This window comes from Sciurus vulgaris, assembly GCF_902686455.1.
Source record: "Sciurus vulgaris genome assembly, chromosome: 5".
In the NCBI taxonomy this organism is placed as follows: domain Eukaryota; kingdom Metazoa; phylum Chordata; class Mammalia; order Rodentia; family Sciuridae; genus Sciurus; species Sciurus vulgaris.
The window spans coordinates 142470257-142489065 of record NC_136465.1 but is presented as its reverse complement, the minus strand read 5'-3'; the positions used below and the strand labels follow the sequence as shown (position 1 = coordinate 142489065).

At 35.4% G+C, this 18809-nt stretch overlaps 1 protein-coding gene and 1 pseudogene across 2 annotated transcripts in view; one reads left to right on the top strand and one right to left on the bottom strand.

Annotated features, from left to right (window-relative positions):
- PPFIA2 (PTPRF interacting protein alpha 2) overlaps positions 1-18809 on the top strand; it is a 524056-nt gene that overhangs the window by 478099 nt on the left and 27148 nt on the right. The window contains exons 22-23 of the mRNA XM_079140424.1: positions 7340-7421; positions 10627-10827. Coding sequence (XP_078996550.1) covers positions 7340-7421; positions 10627-10827 — 283 coding nt within the window. The remainder of the gene's footprint in view (positions 1-7339; positions 7422-10626; positions 10828-18809) is intronic.
- Positions 7670-9008, bottom strand: LOC306662288 (acyl carrier protein, mitochondrial-like; annotated as a pseudogene). Its single transcript has 2 exons — positions 9003-9008; positions 7670-8125 (listed from the first exon to the last, which is right to left on the bottom strand). The product of its transcript is annotated as an acyl carrier protein, mitochondrial-like (transcript).

The window sequence follows — 18809 nt, the reverse complement described above, 5'->3', positions numbered from 1 at the left end:
TATAAACTTCTTCCAGTTAAATTTTATTTAGGAGTTTGTTCAGTCCACTTATAAATTGTAGCTGATTTTGCCTTTCAAACGTTTTAGGTAAAATTCCTAAATCACTATGTAGTAAACCTGGGGTATAAAAGCCAATGAGATGGCTCATGTCTTCAGGTGACTGTAGCACAAAGACAGGCCTTTTGCACATGTGGTAATCTACCTAACAGTGTTACATGTGGTAAGAGTGGTGGCATTTGAGGCACAGGGAAGGTTTGGAGGAAAAGAACTGAGGAAAAGTCCATTCTAAATGGAGACGAAGGCAGTAGAACAGAAGAGGTAAAGCCTAGAAAGTGTTGAGTATCAATGTGGCAGGAGAGAGGGATTCAGTAGCACATCTAGAAATATAATTTAGAAGCCCATGAGGAATGATCATGAAACCATTCTTTCAATAGTCAATAAAAACGTACTACAGAAATTTGAGCTGGGTATTACGTTCATAGATGCTTTTAGAGAGATTAATCTGATGGTGACATATAAAATGAATTCTTTGGGAAAAAAAGAAGAGACAGGCCCAGGAAATTAGCATACATTGCCTAAGTATTGGCTGTTACATGCTTTTCTCAGAATTATTTAATTCTCATACTTGTATTGAGATTAATTTATGATCATCTTCAAATATGAGAAAATTGAGCCTTAAAAATGTAAGTAAATAGCCAAAGGATAATAGATAATAAGAAGCAAATTTGGGATGTGTTCATTCAGTTAAAACTTACTGAATGTTATACACCATGTGCATGAATCCCTATGGTGACCACTTCTCACCATGTCTACAGATACAATTCAAGGCCAAATTACCATCAACTTTTATTTGGCTATAGCAACATCCAACTAAATCCTTAACTACCACCTCTGACTGACCTACCTCAAGTTTTCCTGTATTAAGCAGTCAGAGAGAACTTTCTAATGTACAAATCATATTCTGTTCCTGTGCCTGAACTTTCTAGTGGGATAAACTCTTCCATATAACCTGCAGACCCAACTTGATCTTGCATTACTCTTGACTATCTCTCCATTTCTTCTCCCTCAGCCCCAACTCTCACATCCTCCAGGACACTCCAGCCCACTGACCTTGCCTGCCTGATTTCTGTTGCTCACACTTCAGGTTCCACTCCTTTCACTGAAAATAAAAATGTTTTCTTCCTCTGCTTAAGACATTTTTCTACAAGTCCTTCACTGCCAGCCCCTTTCCAACATATATGTATGTCAACTCAAATATTACTTCTTTAGAGGGACCTTCCCAGGGCACTCTAGGCAAGTGGGTATTCCTGGTCCCCAACTAACTTACTGCATTCTACAGAGCACATTTCAGTGGCCTAGATTATTATTTTTTATTTATTTTTGTATGTTTACACAAATCTTTCCTCCTTATCAGAATGCATGATGTTTGAGACTACAGAGTCAGTTTGATTTATTGGCAAAATGTGGCATACAGGTGGTCTATAAAAATCAATGAATGACTGTCCAGATAACACGGTTAGTCACAGGGGATACAACATCTCTGCTATAAAATTCATAGAATAGAGGAGAACAATTTATAAACAATCAAATTAAATAAAATGTTAAAACACAGTAGAGAGGATTGCTCAGCACCATGGGAACTGTGCAGGAAATCGTTCTTATTGGCTTGGTGAAAGATAATGGTTTCAGAAAGGAAGCAGATTGTGGCTTGAGGGTGTAGCTCAGTGGTAAAAGTGTTTGCTTAGCATGCAGGAAACCTTGGGTTTTACCCCAGCACCAAAGAAAAGAAAAATAAAATGGAGGCAGATTTCTTGAATCTTGAAAGTCAATACAAAGTTAGTTGGGGACACAAGGGAGGAGGAATGAAAGTGGTGTTGTTCAATGTTTAGTATGGCAAATTATGTTTACATAATTTGCATGCTACCCCAATTAGGACACAACTGAAATAATTAAGGAGATACATAAAATCTGAGCCCAATGTGGTGGTACACAACTGTAATTCCAATTACTTGGGAGGCTAAAACAGTTCCAGGCCAACCTGGGCAACTTAGACCCTGTCTCAAAAAATGAAATAAAATAAGACCTGGGATATATCTCAGTGGTAGAGCACTTCCTAGCATGCTCTAGGCCCTGGGTTCAATCCTAGTACCATACACACATTAAAAAGGAGGAGGAAGAGGAGGAGGAGGGAGAGAAAGAGGATCTAGACATTTCCATTAGGATTTAGTTAGTCATTTAAGTAAAATCTTACCTGCTTACTCTGGATTATGAGTTGGAAATCACAAAATAGCAAGTGTTATAGATATATTTACACTTTATGAAGTCTTTGAAAGCAAAATGAAAGAGAAAGAAAGAGAAACGGAGATAGACCTCAGTGATGCTTTAGTAAGCACCTGAGGGGCACATTTTCAAGAGAGAAAATGGCAACTGGTTAAAATAAGAGTCTGAGTTTTATAGAATTTAATTAGACTGAATGATAGTAGAAAGTGTCAGTTGGGCAGTCAGGGGAACTCTTGTGAAATTTCAGAGCCCATTGTGGCTGGGAAATTGTAAAAGTTCAGACCCCATTGTCCTCCTTTTCTCTTTAGTGGTTGTTTTTCCATATCCTACACTTTATATTATAACTAGAAATTTTTGAGTCTAGTCATTTCTAGGGTGCTCATCCTTTGTTCCTGTTCTCAGATCAAGTACAGCATGGGCTTCCCGATACACGTTTGTATGGGCATGCAAATTACTTATAGCCTGAATGCTCACCCCATGTTGGGCCTTGCTAACTTGTCCAGTAACTCCTTCACAAGAATTTAAGGCCTTTGGAGGATAATGTCCTTTATTGCAGATGAGAATCTGCTTCTTGAAAATACAAAGTGATTAAGTTTTACATATTCAAAATTACCTCCCTTACAATGAGTTCATCTATTTTTTGAGTTTTCACACAGGTAAATGACAATTCAGTGCCTGTCACTTCCTCTCAAAGGAAGTGCTACTGATGCCCTTGAAAATCTGGTCTAAATCTTAAAACTGAAATTCAAGCTCACAAATACTAATGTATAAGCATTCTTTGTGAAAAATGTTGGCATATTTATCTTTAAAAAAAAAAAAAAGAAAAAGAAATAAACACTTTCTTCAGTTCTAAGAAAGACCGTTTTCAGTCAAATTTGTAGTAGAACTGATCACAGCTTCACTCTGAGAGAACTGCCTCTTGACCTTTAAAAAGTTGAATTCCAGCTGTAGAGAGAATGCATTCCATACTAAATACCTTCTCACACATGGACTGATCAAACCAACAACACCAGGATATCCAAAATCCTTATCTGTGCCAAATTAATTTTTATTTAATATTTCCTAAACAGATGAGACCACTATTTTTTTGATAGCAACAAGTAAGCACCATACAGTTAACATTACCCTGAATAATCTGATAGAAAGTTACGTATTAGACTCAGTGTTTTCTGACGATTACAACATTGCCTACAGTGCTTTATTTTTCTAACGTTGCTTCTTTCCAAAGCTTTACTTTTCTAACATTGCTTCTCTCTTTCTTTACATGAGTGGTACTTCCCTTGGGTTAAAGACAAGCAGGTCTAGAGTTTTTCTCCTTTAACACCCAGTCCTGGCTTCCCATTCACTTCTGGGCTGGTCTGTTATTCACGTCTCAAGTGTGTTGTATTAAGGCTTCTGCCTAGATTCAGGCCTAACAGTTGGGGATAAAAGGACAGAATTCACTGGACTTGGGGCTCCCTTATCTTATTTCTTTCTGTTATATCACTAAATCTTTGTTATGAGAGTTGTGATTTAAACAAAACAAAACTTTCTCAAGAGCCAGATTGCTCAATAATTTCCCAATTATCTGATTAAAGTAATAGAACTATTTAAGCATGTTGGGCTGACACTTAACCAAAACTCCATCAGTGATCACTTAGGATCAACTGTAAGCAGTGCTAGTCTGAGGAAGAAAAATAAATAAATATTTCAAAAGGAGGTAGGACAGAAGAAAAACTTCTGTTACTTAAAACATAAAAATTTGAATGTTGTTGTAAGATAAAATAGGAAAAGGTGTTTGAACTATAAAAAACCCACATAAACAAAAATAAAACATTATGGAACACAATTTTTGAAATGGGAAGTACCTAAATGTAAATACTGCCTGGCATGTTGTTCAACATTTATGACTATTTGCTGATTGCCTTTTCTGTGCCTGACTTTGTTCTAAACTTCAAATTCAACTCTGAACAAAATATATCAAAGCATTGTCTTTCTTGAGCTTGTGTCCTATTGGCAGATCACAGACTTTGGAGTGAATGATATACTGTTAGAAAATAAATGCATGGAGAAAAATTAAGCATGGCAGGGGACAAGAAATGCGTTTAAGGAGGCCAGAGGATATAGGAAAAGAGATAGAGAGATAGTTAACAGTTGAGTAGAGTTAAAATAGGTGAGGAATTGAGCCACATGTAGGTACAGAGAATCTTCCTATGGAAGGGACAGCAAGTGCAAACTTACTGAGACAGAAAAAGACCTGTATGTTTCCAAAGAACTGAAAAGAGAGAGGTGTCCCAGGTGAGTTGAGAGCTAATTCAGGTGACATGTGGGGAGTGGTGTGGATCCTAATAGTTGGTTTGCTTTTATGCTCAGTAAGACAGGGAGTTATTGGAGAGTTATGAGCACAGAAGTTATATGAATAGATTGAAGTTTTAACAGGTTCACTCTGGCTTTTATGGTACTTTGTTGTTGTTTGCTTTAGGGGACTGGTCAGAAGTTTCAAAATTTAAGTGGTCTAACATTTAAAGATGACTTTTGTACAATTTATATAGTGCACATGTGAAAATGTTCCTTGGTTATTATTATGCATTTACTTACTTTCTTATTAACTAATGAGAACATTGTGACTGTATCTTTCTTCCTGTTTAATGTCACACACCTATTATAACTAGAACTATTTTGTTCCCCATTGAGTATAATGTTACAACTCTAACGACATGCTCAGACTCTGTGAAGGACTATTCTAAATTTTCTTGCACATAGTCCCTGTTAAGTTCTTTCTCTGCACCTCCACCATTACTGCTGATCTGGCTTACAATGTCATCACTGTATCAGTCCCACTTGCCTTTCAAAGTTATCTTAGTTGCTACAAAGCCTTCACCAATTGTTTGCATTATTGTTAAACAAAATAATGATTAATAACAACCCAATTCCTAATCAGAACATGAATCCCTGTTTAAGCAACTATTTGTATGTTGTATATTTTTTGCACAGTTTCATGGTTTTGATCTAACAGGGGATCTCCTTGAGTCAACTAACCCTGGCTCCAAAACAGAGTCTGTGGCTCTATTTCCCACCCTGAGCTGAAGTCTTAGCGCACAACAGTGAGTTAAGTACCTGATAGTTTGTGTTTTGATCCTTCAATCTATTTATTTATAGAAATAGATAAATATATCTATCGCAGTGAAACTACGCCATTCAAAACTGATTTTAAATGAAGGAACATAACTAGGAAGCCCAAGGGAATGGGTGACAGTAGAGAACCAGATGAGGAGATGCCTACACATTGACTTCAGATTCAGGTACCAGTGTGCTGGATAGCCTTTACACAGAACTTACTGATGCCATTTACTCAAACGAAATAATAGCTAATTTACGTGTCTCTTCAGCCTCTATACCTGCAACTTTTACTTTGCCCCTTGCTACATTTTTTTTTTTTTTTTTTTTTTTTTTTTTGGATGGTGCTGGGGATTTAACCCAGGGCCTTGTGCATGCTAGGCAAGCACTCTACCAACTGAGCTATATCCCTACCCCGCCTTGCTACATTTTCATGCAGTCTTATTGGCAGCCTCTATGACAAACACAGGAAGTTCTGGTGTTGAAAGTATTTTTTATTACATGTTATATGAATATAGTTTATCATAATAAGTAAAAAGTAAACAGTAGGAAATAATCAAATACTGTATTTGAGAGTTCATGTATAATATCTTTGATGCATTTCTAAGCATGGAAGACACTGAAAATAAAGCAAGTATCATACTATGTTTTTAATCATTTGTGTGTATGATAAAGGCATAAAGATACAGAGAATGTATTTCTAAATATTTTCCTGGCCAGATATACAGCACTTTGAATCTCAAGGGAAACACAGTCCTGCTGTCTCAATAAGGAATGATCTCAAGTTGATTTAGTAAGTGTATCAGCCCTAAATTCCTAGTGGTAGGGACAATGGATTTGCAAATGCATTTGTCAGGGTTCTTTACGTTATCTTGACATCAAAAACAACCACTGATTTTCATTGACATATTTTACTTTTTTTAAAAGAGTAGTAATTATAAATGAAAATACATACACTGTTGAATTTTATACTTTGCTTTCTAGTGATGGAAATCAACTTATGTTGGGGTTCTCATCAAATGAGATGTGATTTTTCAGCTATTTATGAGTGGTCAAAAGGTCAGAGAGTGGGCAACGAGATGGACAGGTGGTAGTAGCACATGCTTGGGCGTGGATGACTTTAGAACAGATCAGTCACTTAGAAGTTTCAAACTGGAGGCCACAGACTGCAGAGTGGTTTTTGATTTATAGTCCTTTGTTTTTACCTTTAGAAGTTGCACCCTCTCCTGAGTGTCACAGCCTCAGTGTTCCTGGTTGTCTTCTTTGCCTGGTTTACTCTTTACTGATACTTCTTAGTGACCAAATACATATTCCATTTTTCTAAATAATCTGTTATATTCAAAATGTACATTGTCCAACTGTTGAGGCAGCTGTCATTATGTAATCAAAACATCAAGTGCATTAATAATATTTTCAAATCTTCAAAAATAATAAAATGTAGCTTTATAATCCAGACAAAGAACTAACATCTAAGTTACTCATGAGCCCAGAGGTTAGGACCGAAATCAAGCCCCTATTATGAAAAAGGGGCAAAAATGACCAAATTCTTCTTTTGTTTCTATAAACAAATATGTTCTCTGCCATTTAAATGGTAAAGGGAAGAGAGAAGGGGACATGAAATACGACAGATTTAAATCTCATAATTGATTATATGAACCATATTAAAGGGATAATATCTTTGCTGATAATATAATTCAAATTCTTAGTTCATTTGCACATAATATTCACAAATTTAGTGAATAAATGTTGGGGGAAATTATTTTTAGATGTCATTGTGTCACTCCTAATAAAATCAATGTGTGATCTGTGTTTATTACTCAAAGAAAGAAGAATTTTATTTATTCCATGTCATGTCATTAAAAGTTGAAAGGGTTTATTGGTTATTTTAAAATACTGTCATTAAAAATAGCCACGGGCATCTTTTTCTGCATTACTGACAAATGATCTTTGCTGTATACTTTAGGCATGAACTTCTTGAAGAAGCTCGGAGGAAAGGATTGCCTTTTGCCCAGTGGGATGGACCTACTGTGGTGGCTTGGCTAGAGGTGAGAAAAATCAAACCAGAAGACTCCTAAGTCAATTACTACTCATTAATAGTTTTTGGATTTTTTTTTTTTCTTTTTGGTTTTATAGATTTATTTTCAAAGGGTAGTACACTTAGAGAATTTAAATACAAGTCCAGGAGAACTGCTCTGTCAAAGTCAGTGATGATGCCAGAATGGGTTCTCACTTCCACACACCCGCCCAGTATCATCTGAGTCCTCTTCTCGCTGAGGGAAAGGGGTCTGATATTTTATTCATATACATCCTTCTTATCTCAATGTAATCAACAATTTCATGTGGACACCATTAACTTTTCTGCATTTATATCAGGAATTGCAAACCCAAATTCATCTTCCATGGCCATGATAATCTCCACTTGGTCCCAAACTGTCTAAGTCCCAGTCTTCCATAAAATGGAATTTACCGAAAGCTTTCTGGATCAATCTTTTCATAGAGTTTCAAGACATACAAAGCACGGTCCTTGATTCCCTCTAATGTCAAGGGGGTGCATCACCATATTGGCGGCACAACTATGTAACTCTCCCTGGCACCTGCAAGAGCACCAACGGCCGGCTTTATAGTCCACCGGCCTCGTTCGGTTACCCCACGGGGACACAACGCCTGCTGTCCTGGCTAGGGCGGTGCAAGGACCCGGGGGAAGCGGTGTGAAGGCCGCAGGTATGCGGCGGACACAGGCAGAAAACCGCTATTGGCTACACCTACCTAGGATGCACCGTGTTACTTGTTTGCAGAGATAGGTAAAGATAGGTTTCTGGATCCTAGCTTACCTGTGGCCTAGGATTGCTCACAGAGGAATTATTTGCCTTACCGGGAGACCTGTGAGCACTGAAATTTCACCCTGACACTTTCCTGTGATTGTAGCAGAACACAGCAGGCAGTGAGGATAAAAGAAAAGGTACCTTCCTTGTGTCTAGAGCGGAACAGGTAATTATTGGTCCACTTTCAGTCGTTTTTAAGAAAGTGTCTGTTCCGATCCACTAGTCCCACGTGAGCAGAGAAGAGCCTATCTTATTGTTATCCAAGATACGAAGTCCACCTAATTATAAGGGAGCTGTTCCTTCACTTCTAATTTAATTCCTGGAACGTGGTTCTCAGAAATCTAAGGATTGGCTAGGTTTAGACACTTGGAATTAAAGAGAGGACATATCTTTTAGTAACCTACTGTGTCCAAAATGAAAAAAAAAAAAAAAATCAGTTTAATTGATGTTCATTTAGTTATTAATAAATAAGTTAATTAATTCAGTTAGTTCAATTAATGAAATAAGACCCACATTCAGCATTTCCCCACAATATGATGTTTTGGAGAAACAATATCTGAATGGGGGGAAGGGCAGCAGACAGACATTGACAGGGAGGGGAATATATATTAGACCGCAGAGGGCCCCTTCATGTCACTTATGAGTCGCATTCACTATCATTTCCATTTAGTTCCTTAGTGTGGGCTGCTGCTAGCAGCACTAGGAAGATGTAATGGGGGGAAAACAGTATCTATGATTTTCTTGCCTGATTAAGACAATAACACACATTGTTCTAAATGACTTGGGGGTTACAAGATCACGTACCTTCATTATCATATATCCATATCTAAATAATCAGTGGTGAAATTAAAATTCACTTTGGTTTAAAAAATACTTTTGTAGGTATAAATCATGCTTTGCATTTTTGTTGTTGTTGAACTTACTACAACAAGCCTGTCTCTTTTTATTTTATTCTGTCACATCAGTCAGGGAAATTTTAGCATATTAACAATCAGAGCTGCTTCTTCCAAACATGTCTTAGAATTACTGTATTTTAAAAATCAATTACAAGACAAAATGCTTAAGACATCACACCTAAAAATGATAGGAGTTCTTTGTTCAGATTTCACTCCAATAAGATGAGCTTCCAGTTTGACAGAGTTAGCTGCTATTTTGGCAAGTGATGAACAAATCCTTCAGATAAAAAAAAAAAAGCAGGTTTACTGACATTAAGGTGCTAGAAAATGACAGACAGTGAAGTTGGTGCTATTAACCTATCCTGAGCAACAGAAATTGCTCATAATGTGATTCCTAATGTGACTCAAGTTATAAATGGAATAAATAAGATGAATCATCTGAGTGATCCAATGAATGAGAGCTCTTAACATTTCACCTTCCACTTCCTTGAGTTCAGGGTCTGTAAAGAATGTTGTGTAGGAGGGAGTCTGAAGCTTCAGACCACCTTTTATCCACATCAAAAACTTGAAAATCTCATCACAAAGGACACTGGTAACAACGTATTGACAAGCATTTGGGCAAAATGTTAACCAGTGTGGAAATCTTAGAAGAGAGCGGTACAAAATCAGTAGGGTCCAGTGAAGGTGTATTTAGATGTTTGGTTATTTTGAAGTTAGTTTATAATTTAGTTTGAGTTTTTGAAGTAAGAAATCAGTCCTATCCTCCATCATCAGTAATGTATTTGTCATGTATGGTCAATTCCTTGTGCCAAACTTGCAGGACATTGCCATAAACTATGTAGTCATTGTGCTTAAGTCCCCTCTCCCTTTCTCTTTTCTCAGTCACAGCCCAGGTCACATTGCTTCAGAGATTTGGCTTTTTGTTTCTGAACTCCGCCCCCCCCCTCCACTAACTTTATATAGATGCCTATGTTAGTTATCAACTACTGCATAACAAATTCTACCAAAACATGGCATTCATTATCTCAGGGTTTCTGTGGCTCAAGTGTTCGTAGGTAGGTGGGAAAGATGGTTTAGCTACCCTGTATGTTTTGTTCAAAATCACATGGCTGGAGATAGTAAATTTGTCTAATTCTGTAACAAAATCTCTCCAAACTCATAATTTCAAAAGAAAATTATAAATTGAAGTCACTTATTAAATAAACATATCAATTGAACCCCTTACTAAATGCACCTTACAGCTCTTCTTCTTGTCCTTATACACAGAGGGAATTTGGTGCAGCTTTCACTTTCACATTTTCACAATCCTGAATCCATTACTACCTAATAGATGTTTTCAAACAAATCATGTAATGTCTCTGTGCATCTATCTCCTCCAGGGAAAATAATAATAGCATTTATTTCATGGAGTATGAGCAATAAATGAGTTTATATATGTAAGGTGCTTAGAATAATCCCTGGAATATAAAAGACACTAAGATGTTAATTGTTGTTATTATTACAACCTGTGTGTGTGATTTCTTATCTAACAGCTCTGGTTGGGAATGCCTGCCTGGTATGTGGCAGCTTGCCGAGCCAACGTGAAGAGTGGTGCCATCATGTCTGCTTTATCAGACACTGAGATCCAGAGAGAAATTGGAATCAGCAATCCTTTGCATCGCTTAAAACTCCGCTTAGCAATCCAGGAGATGGTTTCCCTAACAAGTCCTTCAGCTCCACCAACATCACGAACTGTGAGTCAATTTGTGTTCCACCCTTCCCTGGTGCTGGGCAAATAGCAGCATGTCTAAGTCCACAGAGCAAAATGTGACAGCACACATTTCAATGTCATCACGAATTATTCTAAAGAGATTTAACTTGCTCTTCATTAACCTTGCTGCTACTTTTAATGGGTTTTCAATTGAGGAAGCTGCGATTCATATCAGACTTGAAGGCTACAACTAAGACAGATTTTTGAGCTAGCATTTAGACTAGAGCTTAGAGTTTTCTACTGAGCCATCAAGATCCTGAGTGTACGTTTTACAGGGATTTTTTTTTTCTTTATTATTCTTTTCTTTATTTTTAAAATGTAATCCAGAATTTTAGGAGATGGAGCTATAAGCATTAGTGCTTCTGAAGATGCGATGCTAACTAATTTTTAAGCAATTTTCATCATGATGAAATTATATGAGTTTTGATGTTTTACAAATACCAAGTGGAATGCTTCTCCTTCAAAATCTGCTTCCTTATAATTTATAAATCACCAATCATTTTATCTTTTATTCCTAACATTAGGTTAATGCTAGATTACAGAATAAGCAGGTGAGCATAAGTTCAAACACTTATAGAAACTCCCAAATAATACTTCATTCCTTCTTTATTTCCTTCCTGAATTACATATTTTGTTGATAAAGGATATGATATCTGATGTTAACAAGATTCTACAATCCCTTTTTTTTCTTTTTTCTTTGCTCTTTTTAGATGTACATGACAGTAGAGTGTATTTTGATATGTTATACTTACATGGAATATAACTTCCCGTTCTTGTGGCTGTACATGATGTGGAGTTATACTGGTCATGTATTCATATATGAACACAGGAAAGTTGTGTCTGATTCATTCTACCATGTTTTATACAATATAATAAAATATAGGAGCATGAGATAATTTGGAAGTGATAAAAGCCAGAAAGTGATATTATTTTTTTTGCAGGTTTCAGGCACAAAATTAACTTGATAATACTTTTTAATGTATAGCCCTAAATAATTTTAAGAGTTTGCTTCATTTCTATCATGTTTAGACTTATTTTCCTTTTCTAATATTCTAGATTCTAATGTCGTAAATTCAAGGTCAGATTTAAAAGACTTAATCTTCTTGCATAATTCCATTTTAACTTCTTTCTAAATACCATGTAATATATATATATGTACATATATGTGTATATATATATTACATACTTAAAAACTCTTACCTATAATATAACTTTCAAATGAAGATAAAAACTCTTTACTATAGCTAGAATATTGCTTAGGCTAAAACACAATTCATAACACACCTAAATTAAAACTGAGAAGGCCATTAAATTGTTGCAAACCACTTTCAGATCTGATGAGTTTCCTTACTAATTTTCAGCTTAAAAAAGAATCACAATTGGTTTATTTCAACACTTACATGTGAGGAACATGTGTAAGAAAAAAATATAAACATTTTCAAATCCTGCATAAATAAAAGCAAAGTCCCATACTCTAGATTAAAAAATTGGATATACTTTATTATTTTCATTTCTCAACATGGACCATTCTTTAATGGGAAAAAAAAGCATTATTTTTCTAAAACTGTTTAAACAGAGACAATTTTAATTACAAAATATTAATGATAAGACTACACTCATTTGTTTACAGAACAGGAGAAATGGAGAGAGCTTATGAAACTCCTAGGGATCTCATCTCATTCCACCTCAAAGACTTTTTTCCTTAAATACAGATTCCAACAGTGTAGAACTACTTTCATTTCTTAAACTTCTATACCATTTGTGAGTTTTTGCAATTGCTTTTTTCTGCAATTGCTCAGCCTGGAACTTTCTTCCCACCAGAATCACAAGATGTGCCCCCCACCCCCACCCAATGCATCTATCCAGAGGCATTATATAATGTCTCTGAAAAATTTCTGATGAACTTTCAGAGTCTGGGTTTGTTTCCTCTCCTGAGTTACCATTATGCATTTATGGAAACCATTTTAAAGTTCTCTCTTCTTGATTTATCCCCCAGTAGACCAAGCAAGAATAGTATGTTTATTATTTAACATAGCACATTATTGTGTCCTACTCTTTTGACACTTAGTAGTAGAACGTGAGTATATTCTTCATTTCATTAACTATTAAGATGCCAATAAAATTATTAATTTCTCCATATCTTTGTGGCAATGCTATGGAAATCACTACTATTAGATAGATTTTTATATAACAATTTTCATTATGTATAAAATTTGAACATGTAATTATGTTGTTGCATGAGCTATGTTATTTGCATAGCAATATTTGTAAATAGGGCATTTATATTCTTAACATTTAAAAACTTTAATTTTCAAATTATTTTGTGTTGCCACTTCTCTTTTTGGCAGTATTAGTTAGAATTACTAGTAAAGTTGAAATTTTAAAATATTTGTTTGCTCTAGTTACTCATATGTATTATCTATTCACAACCTTTTCAATTTTTCCTTAAAATTATTGGAATATTTATCTTTTTATTAATTATAAAAGCTCTTTATTCCCAGGGGATATATGCCATCTGCTAACTATTGATGCAGGATACATGAGACAAGTTGTGTCTCAAACTTTAAAAATGATCTACTAAATAATTCTTCTACCCCATCTACATGGAAAATTTACTCATTTCCCATATATTTCAAATAGATTTTGCTTCTTAAAGCAAAAGGTTCACATAAAATTGTAGTCAAGAATCTAAATGTAACCAGATACAGAGACACATCCTTAGGTATTCTCAAATACCTAGGAGTCTGAGGTAGGAGGATAGCAAGTTTGAGGCCAACCTGTGCAACTCTCTCTCAAAAGAAAGAGGAACTGGGGATGTAGCTCGGTGGTAGAGTGCTTACCTAGCATGTGCAAGGCCCTGGGTTCAATCCCCAATACCACATACATACATACATACACACACACAAACACACACACAAATCTAATGCATAAAACAAAGATTGACAAATTAAAGATATCACCTAAATTATGTTAGGTTTTATACTTAGAAAATACAAAAGCAGTTTGTGCTTTAAAAGAAATGTTGCCATACTCTCTAAGAACACTGTTATTAGTTCAAATCATGGAAACATGTTTATATGTTTAGGTTCCTTAGTCAGGTGTATCTATCTAAGGGTGTGTGTGTGTGTGTGCATATGTGTATTAGGGCTTTCTATTTTGTTTCATTATTAACTGACTAGAACTTCAGTCTGATTCTGCCTCCTTTTCTGTTTAGATGAAATGAACTGGACCCCACAAGGAAAGTCTGAAGGTTACCTTTATTATTTCCTTGGGTCAGCCTAATCTTCCAGCTTTCTGTTTCTTTTTACTAAAGTACTACTACTGAGGAAGACCTTTTTACCTATTTGAATAGGGATGGAGATAATCAGTTAATTACAATTTGGCTAAAGAGAGATGTCACAATGAAAAAATGCAGTGTTTTTTCTTAAGTAAAAGTATGTGAACATTCAGCCATCTGCAAATTTAGAGGATGCCTCTGGGACTTTTCTTAGAGTAGTTTCCAATGCCTAGAGTTCCACATTATCTATGACCTCATTCATTAAGTCTTCCCTTTTTCTAGTTCAGCTTTTTGTTGATGTGTACGTTTAAGTGATAACTTCTGGATAACTCAAAGATATATCTGAGTGCAAATCCTTTTGGACATTTATACTTTCTTCCCCAAACTTTGATAAAATTGTATCTCATTGATTCTGTGTTTTCAGATTTGCCTTTATCTGTTTTTTTCAAATAATTCAACTTACTGTTCATTTGTGAGCAAAATTTCTTTTTTCATATAATATTTATTTAAATTGCACAATCTAAAAAAGAAAAAGCAAGTGCAGCAGAAATAAATAGATCTGGAAACAAAGACAAATGATCTTTGGCAACCATATTTTGCAATAGTTTGTGCAGCAACATAAGGGATGAGGCAGGCATTAGGTACCACAATGTATAAGGGAAATAAAAAGTATTTATTGAACCAAAGATTTGCTTCAGTGGAAGTTGCTTGGTAGTTTCTACAGCAATAGAAATCAGTGGAATTACAGCAACACCAACTTCAATAATCAATACCAATGGCTAAGAGTCAGCCACTGTCCTAAGTGAGTTACTTGTAATAACTCATTCAAGCCTCACATTCACACTATGAGATTGGGGCTTTTATTTGTCTCTTTTACAGATGAGGAAAACGGAGATAGAGATCTTAAGTGACTCATTTCAGGTCACACCCTTGTGTCCTTTGACCCCAAATCTGAGCTCCTGAAAAGCCACTTCTGCTTCCTTCTCTGCTCTGGTTTTCCTTCTTTCTTTACTGCATTCTTTCAGCCTGCTTTGGCTCTCCTTCCATTGTTATTAGCCTCATAAGTCTCAACATTGAGTAGAAATTAAGTGAGGTATAGTTAGACAAAATAAACGAATGAAAAAATTCATAATGAGAAGAAAAAATTCAGAGGGGGAGAAATATGAATCTAGGTCATTTGAGTGTAAAATGTAAATTTCAAGTTACTTTAATTTGTAATTGAACTATACAGTAAAACAATACTTAAAAATACCTAGGTCATAACAAAAGTTACTTTGAGCAAGATAAGATTTAGGGTGATTCTGAGATCTAGCTGACTTACTGATCCTGTATCTTTGACTGCAAGAGACTTTTCCTCTGATTAATTTTCATGAGTTTTTTTTTTTTAACTTTTTTCAAAAAAATCTTTTTTATTTTTACAGATTGCATTTTGATTCATTGTACACAATGGGGTACAATTTTTCAGTTCAATGGTTGTACACAATGTAGATTCACACCATTCATGTAATCATATGTATATATATACACATATATATATTGTAATACTGTTTCATTCTACGATCTTTCCATCCCCCACCCCCACCCCATTTTCATGAGTTATTTTTAAGTTAATTTTAACATTTATCTTTTGATAACATTTTCCAGAATGATTTAATTGGGTGACTACTTGAATTCTTCATATTCATTAGGAATTTTCTCCTCACTTCTCATTTGATAATACTTTCTAAGTACTCAATCTGTACTGAGGAGGCAGAAAAGGCATCTCCGGGCTAGCACAACTTAAAGAAGTTCCCATTGTCAGGTGTCAAATGTGCATTTACACAAGACTGAAAGTGAGTGATTTCTTAAATTGAGGATCCTGGGATTTTACTTGCTGCTCATCTGAATCCTGTGTTAGAACATACTATATTATAATTTAAAGTTCTGTATATTTGAGTATGAAGTATATATACTTTTAGCTTCACTTGAGATGTAGAATCTGAAATTTAAGAGAGGTTTAGAAAGGTCCCAGGGTAGTTAGTACAAAGTGGCAATTCTAGAACCCAAGTCTCCTGATGATAATTTGATAAATGTAAATGAATTTTTATAAATCATCTGTTAGGCTCAGATGATATTAGCCACAAATAATGACAACCATTTTGCATTCCCCAGTTCAGATATTTGAGGGGTTGCAGCACAGGCTGCCAGCCACAGTGAGTAAATGGTGCTGAGGGCTCTCAGAGGACCACAGCCAAATTCTGTGAGGTTTGTCCTTTCTGCCTTTCCAACCCACTGTTTGTGTTCTCTTTATCCTTGGTTCCATGGCACCAGTGCCCTTATGACCTTTGGTTGCCCAAAGTTTCTTGCTCTGGCTATTCCATTAGGGATACTCTTCCCTGAAACTCTCAGCTCTAAACCACTCCTTCACAACACACTCAGAGGAAGGTGGAAAGAACACCTCACTTGCTTTATGTGGGCTTGCTTATAAAATAAGCTTATTAAAACCTCAACTAATTTCTACTAGATTAGGTTTGTGGAAGCTGTCTTGTGGGTTACAAGTTTATAGGCAGGCAATGCTCTTCATAAGTAAAACCTCACATCAAATGGAAACACTTGACACACAACTATATTTGTCAATAACATTTCAGCAAAGTGCCCTGGATATATACTCATTCTGCAAGTAAAGATACAGCTAAAAAACATAGCTTCCAGCATCTTCCACATTCTAAAATACAGTGGTAAATTGGCAAACACAGACTTTAAAATAACCTAAGAGATTATTCATATATCTATTATAATATGAGATAATACTGGTCAAGTTTCTTTTGGAAGAAGTGAAATATTCATTGTTTGGATTCAGAAGCAAAGGAGAAACAAGTACAAATCAGACTGACTTAAATGATTTTTTCTCCAAATATTCATCATTAAAACTCACTTTGAACAAAATTACAGCCATTCTAGCAGAGCATTGTGATCAACAGGTATACAGAGAATGTGACGGATAAGTTTGAAGTACTTCTAAATACAGTACACTCTTCCTAGGTCAATAAAAACAATTATCTTCCAAATGATCTGATATTTAATGTATGCCTGTACAAATTTCTGTTTATAATGGACACCATTCCAAAATCTGGAAGTCTTAGAGGGGAGGGGCTTTTAAAGATATAAATGGCTCCTATATTCTAAAACATATTTTCTAAGAGTGCACAGATTTTTCTTATAGGGAAACATGGTCTAGCCTTAAAATTCTAAAGCACTAAGAGAATGAGAGTTCTATAGATGTATAGATATCTAACATTTGGAATTGTTATGATTTACTTGTAATTATAAATCTATCCTACCCAGCTCAGCGTGTTAGACACACACACACATAATTTATATGATATTTCATTTATATAAAATTATACCCAACAATTTAGTTTATATATGCTCACTTTTTAAATTATATTGTATTACATAATTAATAATACAAAGAAAGTTAGCCATGGTATTAGGCAAGTAGTAGAAAAGTCTACAGTGAATTATAGTGCTGACTTACACATGGTGGTAGAGCATCAACTTTGCTGTTTCCAATTCTTTAAAGTTGGACCCCTTCCAAAAAAAGTTACAAGTCATAATACATAGGATGTAAATTTCATGAGTATTTGGGCAACCTTGCAGTTTTTAAAGCATCCCAGTGAAATTGTAGAATCTGATGAGAAGTGTTTCTAGTAACCCATACTTTAAATATATGCTGATTCTATATGTTACTCTAAGGACTTTGAATTAGAAGTGTTCTTTATTCAGTATATAATGTTATGGAAATCACGCTCAGCAAGAGACCAAGCACCACTGGGAAGGTTGGAGAACTCAGGTTTATTTACTCCAGCAGACCCAGCTGAGCTAGTGCTCTGAGGTTTGGGCCCTGAGCTGCATTTATAGGAAACTGGACATCATTTCTTACAACATTGGTGGGGTTGAGTTCTTGGCCTTGGTATCCAAATATCATGCACAGGGAACTTGCAATAAGTAGTTCACAGGTATAGAACAAGACAGTGAAACATTTGCAAGTGTTATCATGAAGTGGCCTTTACCACAGGCAGCAGTCACTAAAGGTAACTGTGTTCATCTCCCTAAGAGCTATATCTCTAAGAAAAAAGCCTACGAGATTATAGTTTAGACAGCAGTTAATTGGCATAGTAACCTATAATTTACACTAGCAATTAAGTAATATAGCTACATTCCTACAGAGTTGAGAAAGTTACAAAGTATAAGAAGAAATGACTCTTTTCACCAGCACCTGTTGAATCTCTGGCCTTGCAAGTCTATCCCAGGGGTGTTTTCATTTCAAGAGGGAGCCATCAGACTCCTAGGGAAAGCTATTTACACTCCAATAGATAGGGACCCAGCGTTAATTAGGTTCCCTGAAGAGAGGCTCACAGAGGGAAGGAGGGGAAAATTAACCCTTTCCCCTAGCACTGGTTCTTCATCATAATGTTCTTATAATTTCATTTTATTATCAAATCTGGTTCTTCCATCACAGTAGAACTAATATCAAATATTGCCTTATTTGGAAATCAAATGTGACTTCATAATAGAATAGTTTTTTTTTGCACTATAGAACAGGCTTTTTTTCTCTATCATAGAATAGAATACTGCTGAAAAATAAGAAAATGTATAAATTATGCAATTTGACAGTATTTAGTGAGGCCGAAAATATCTTTTATTAA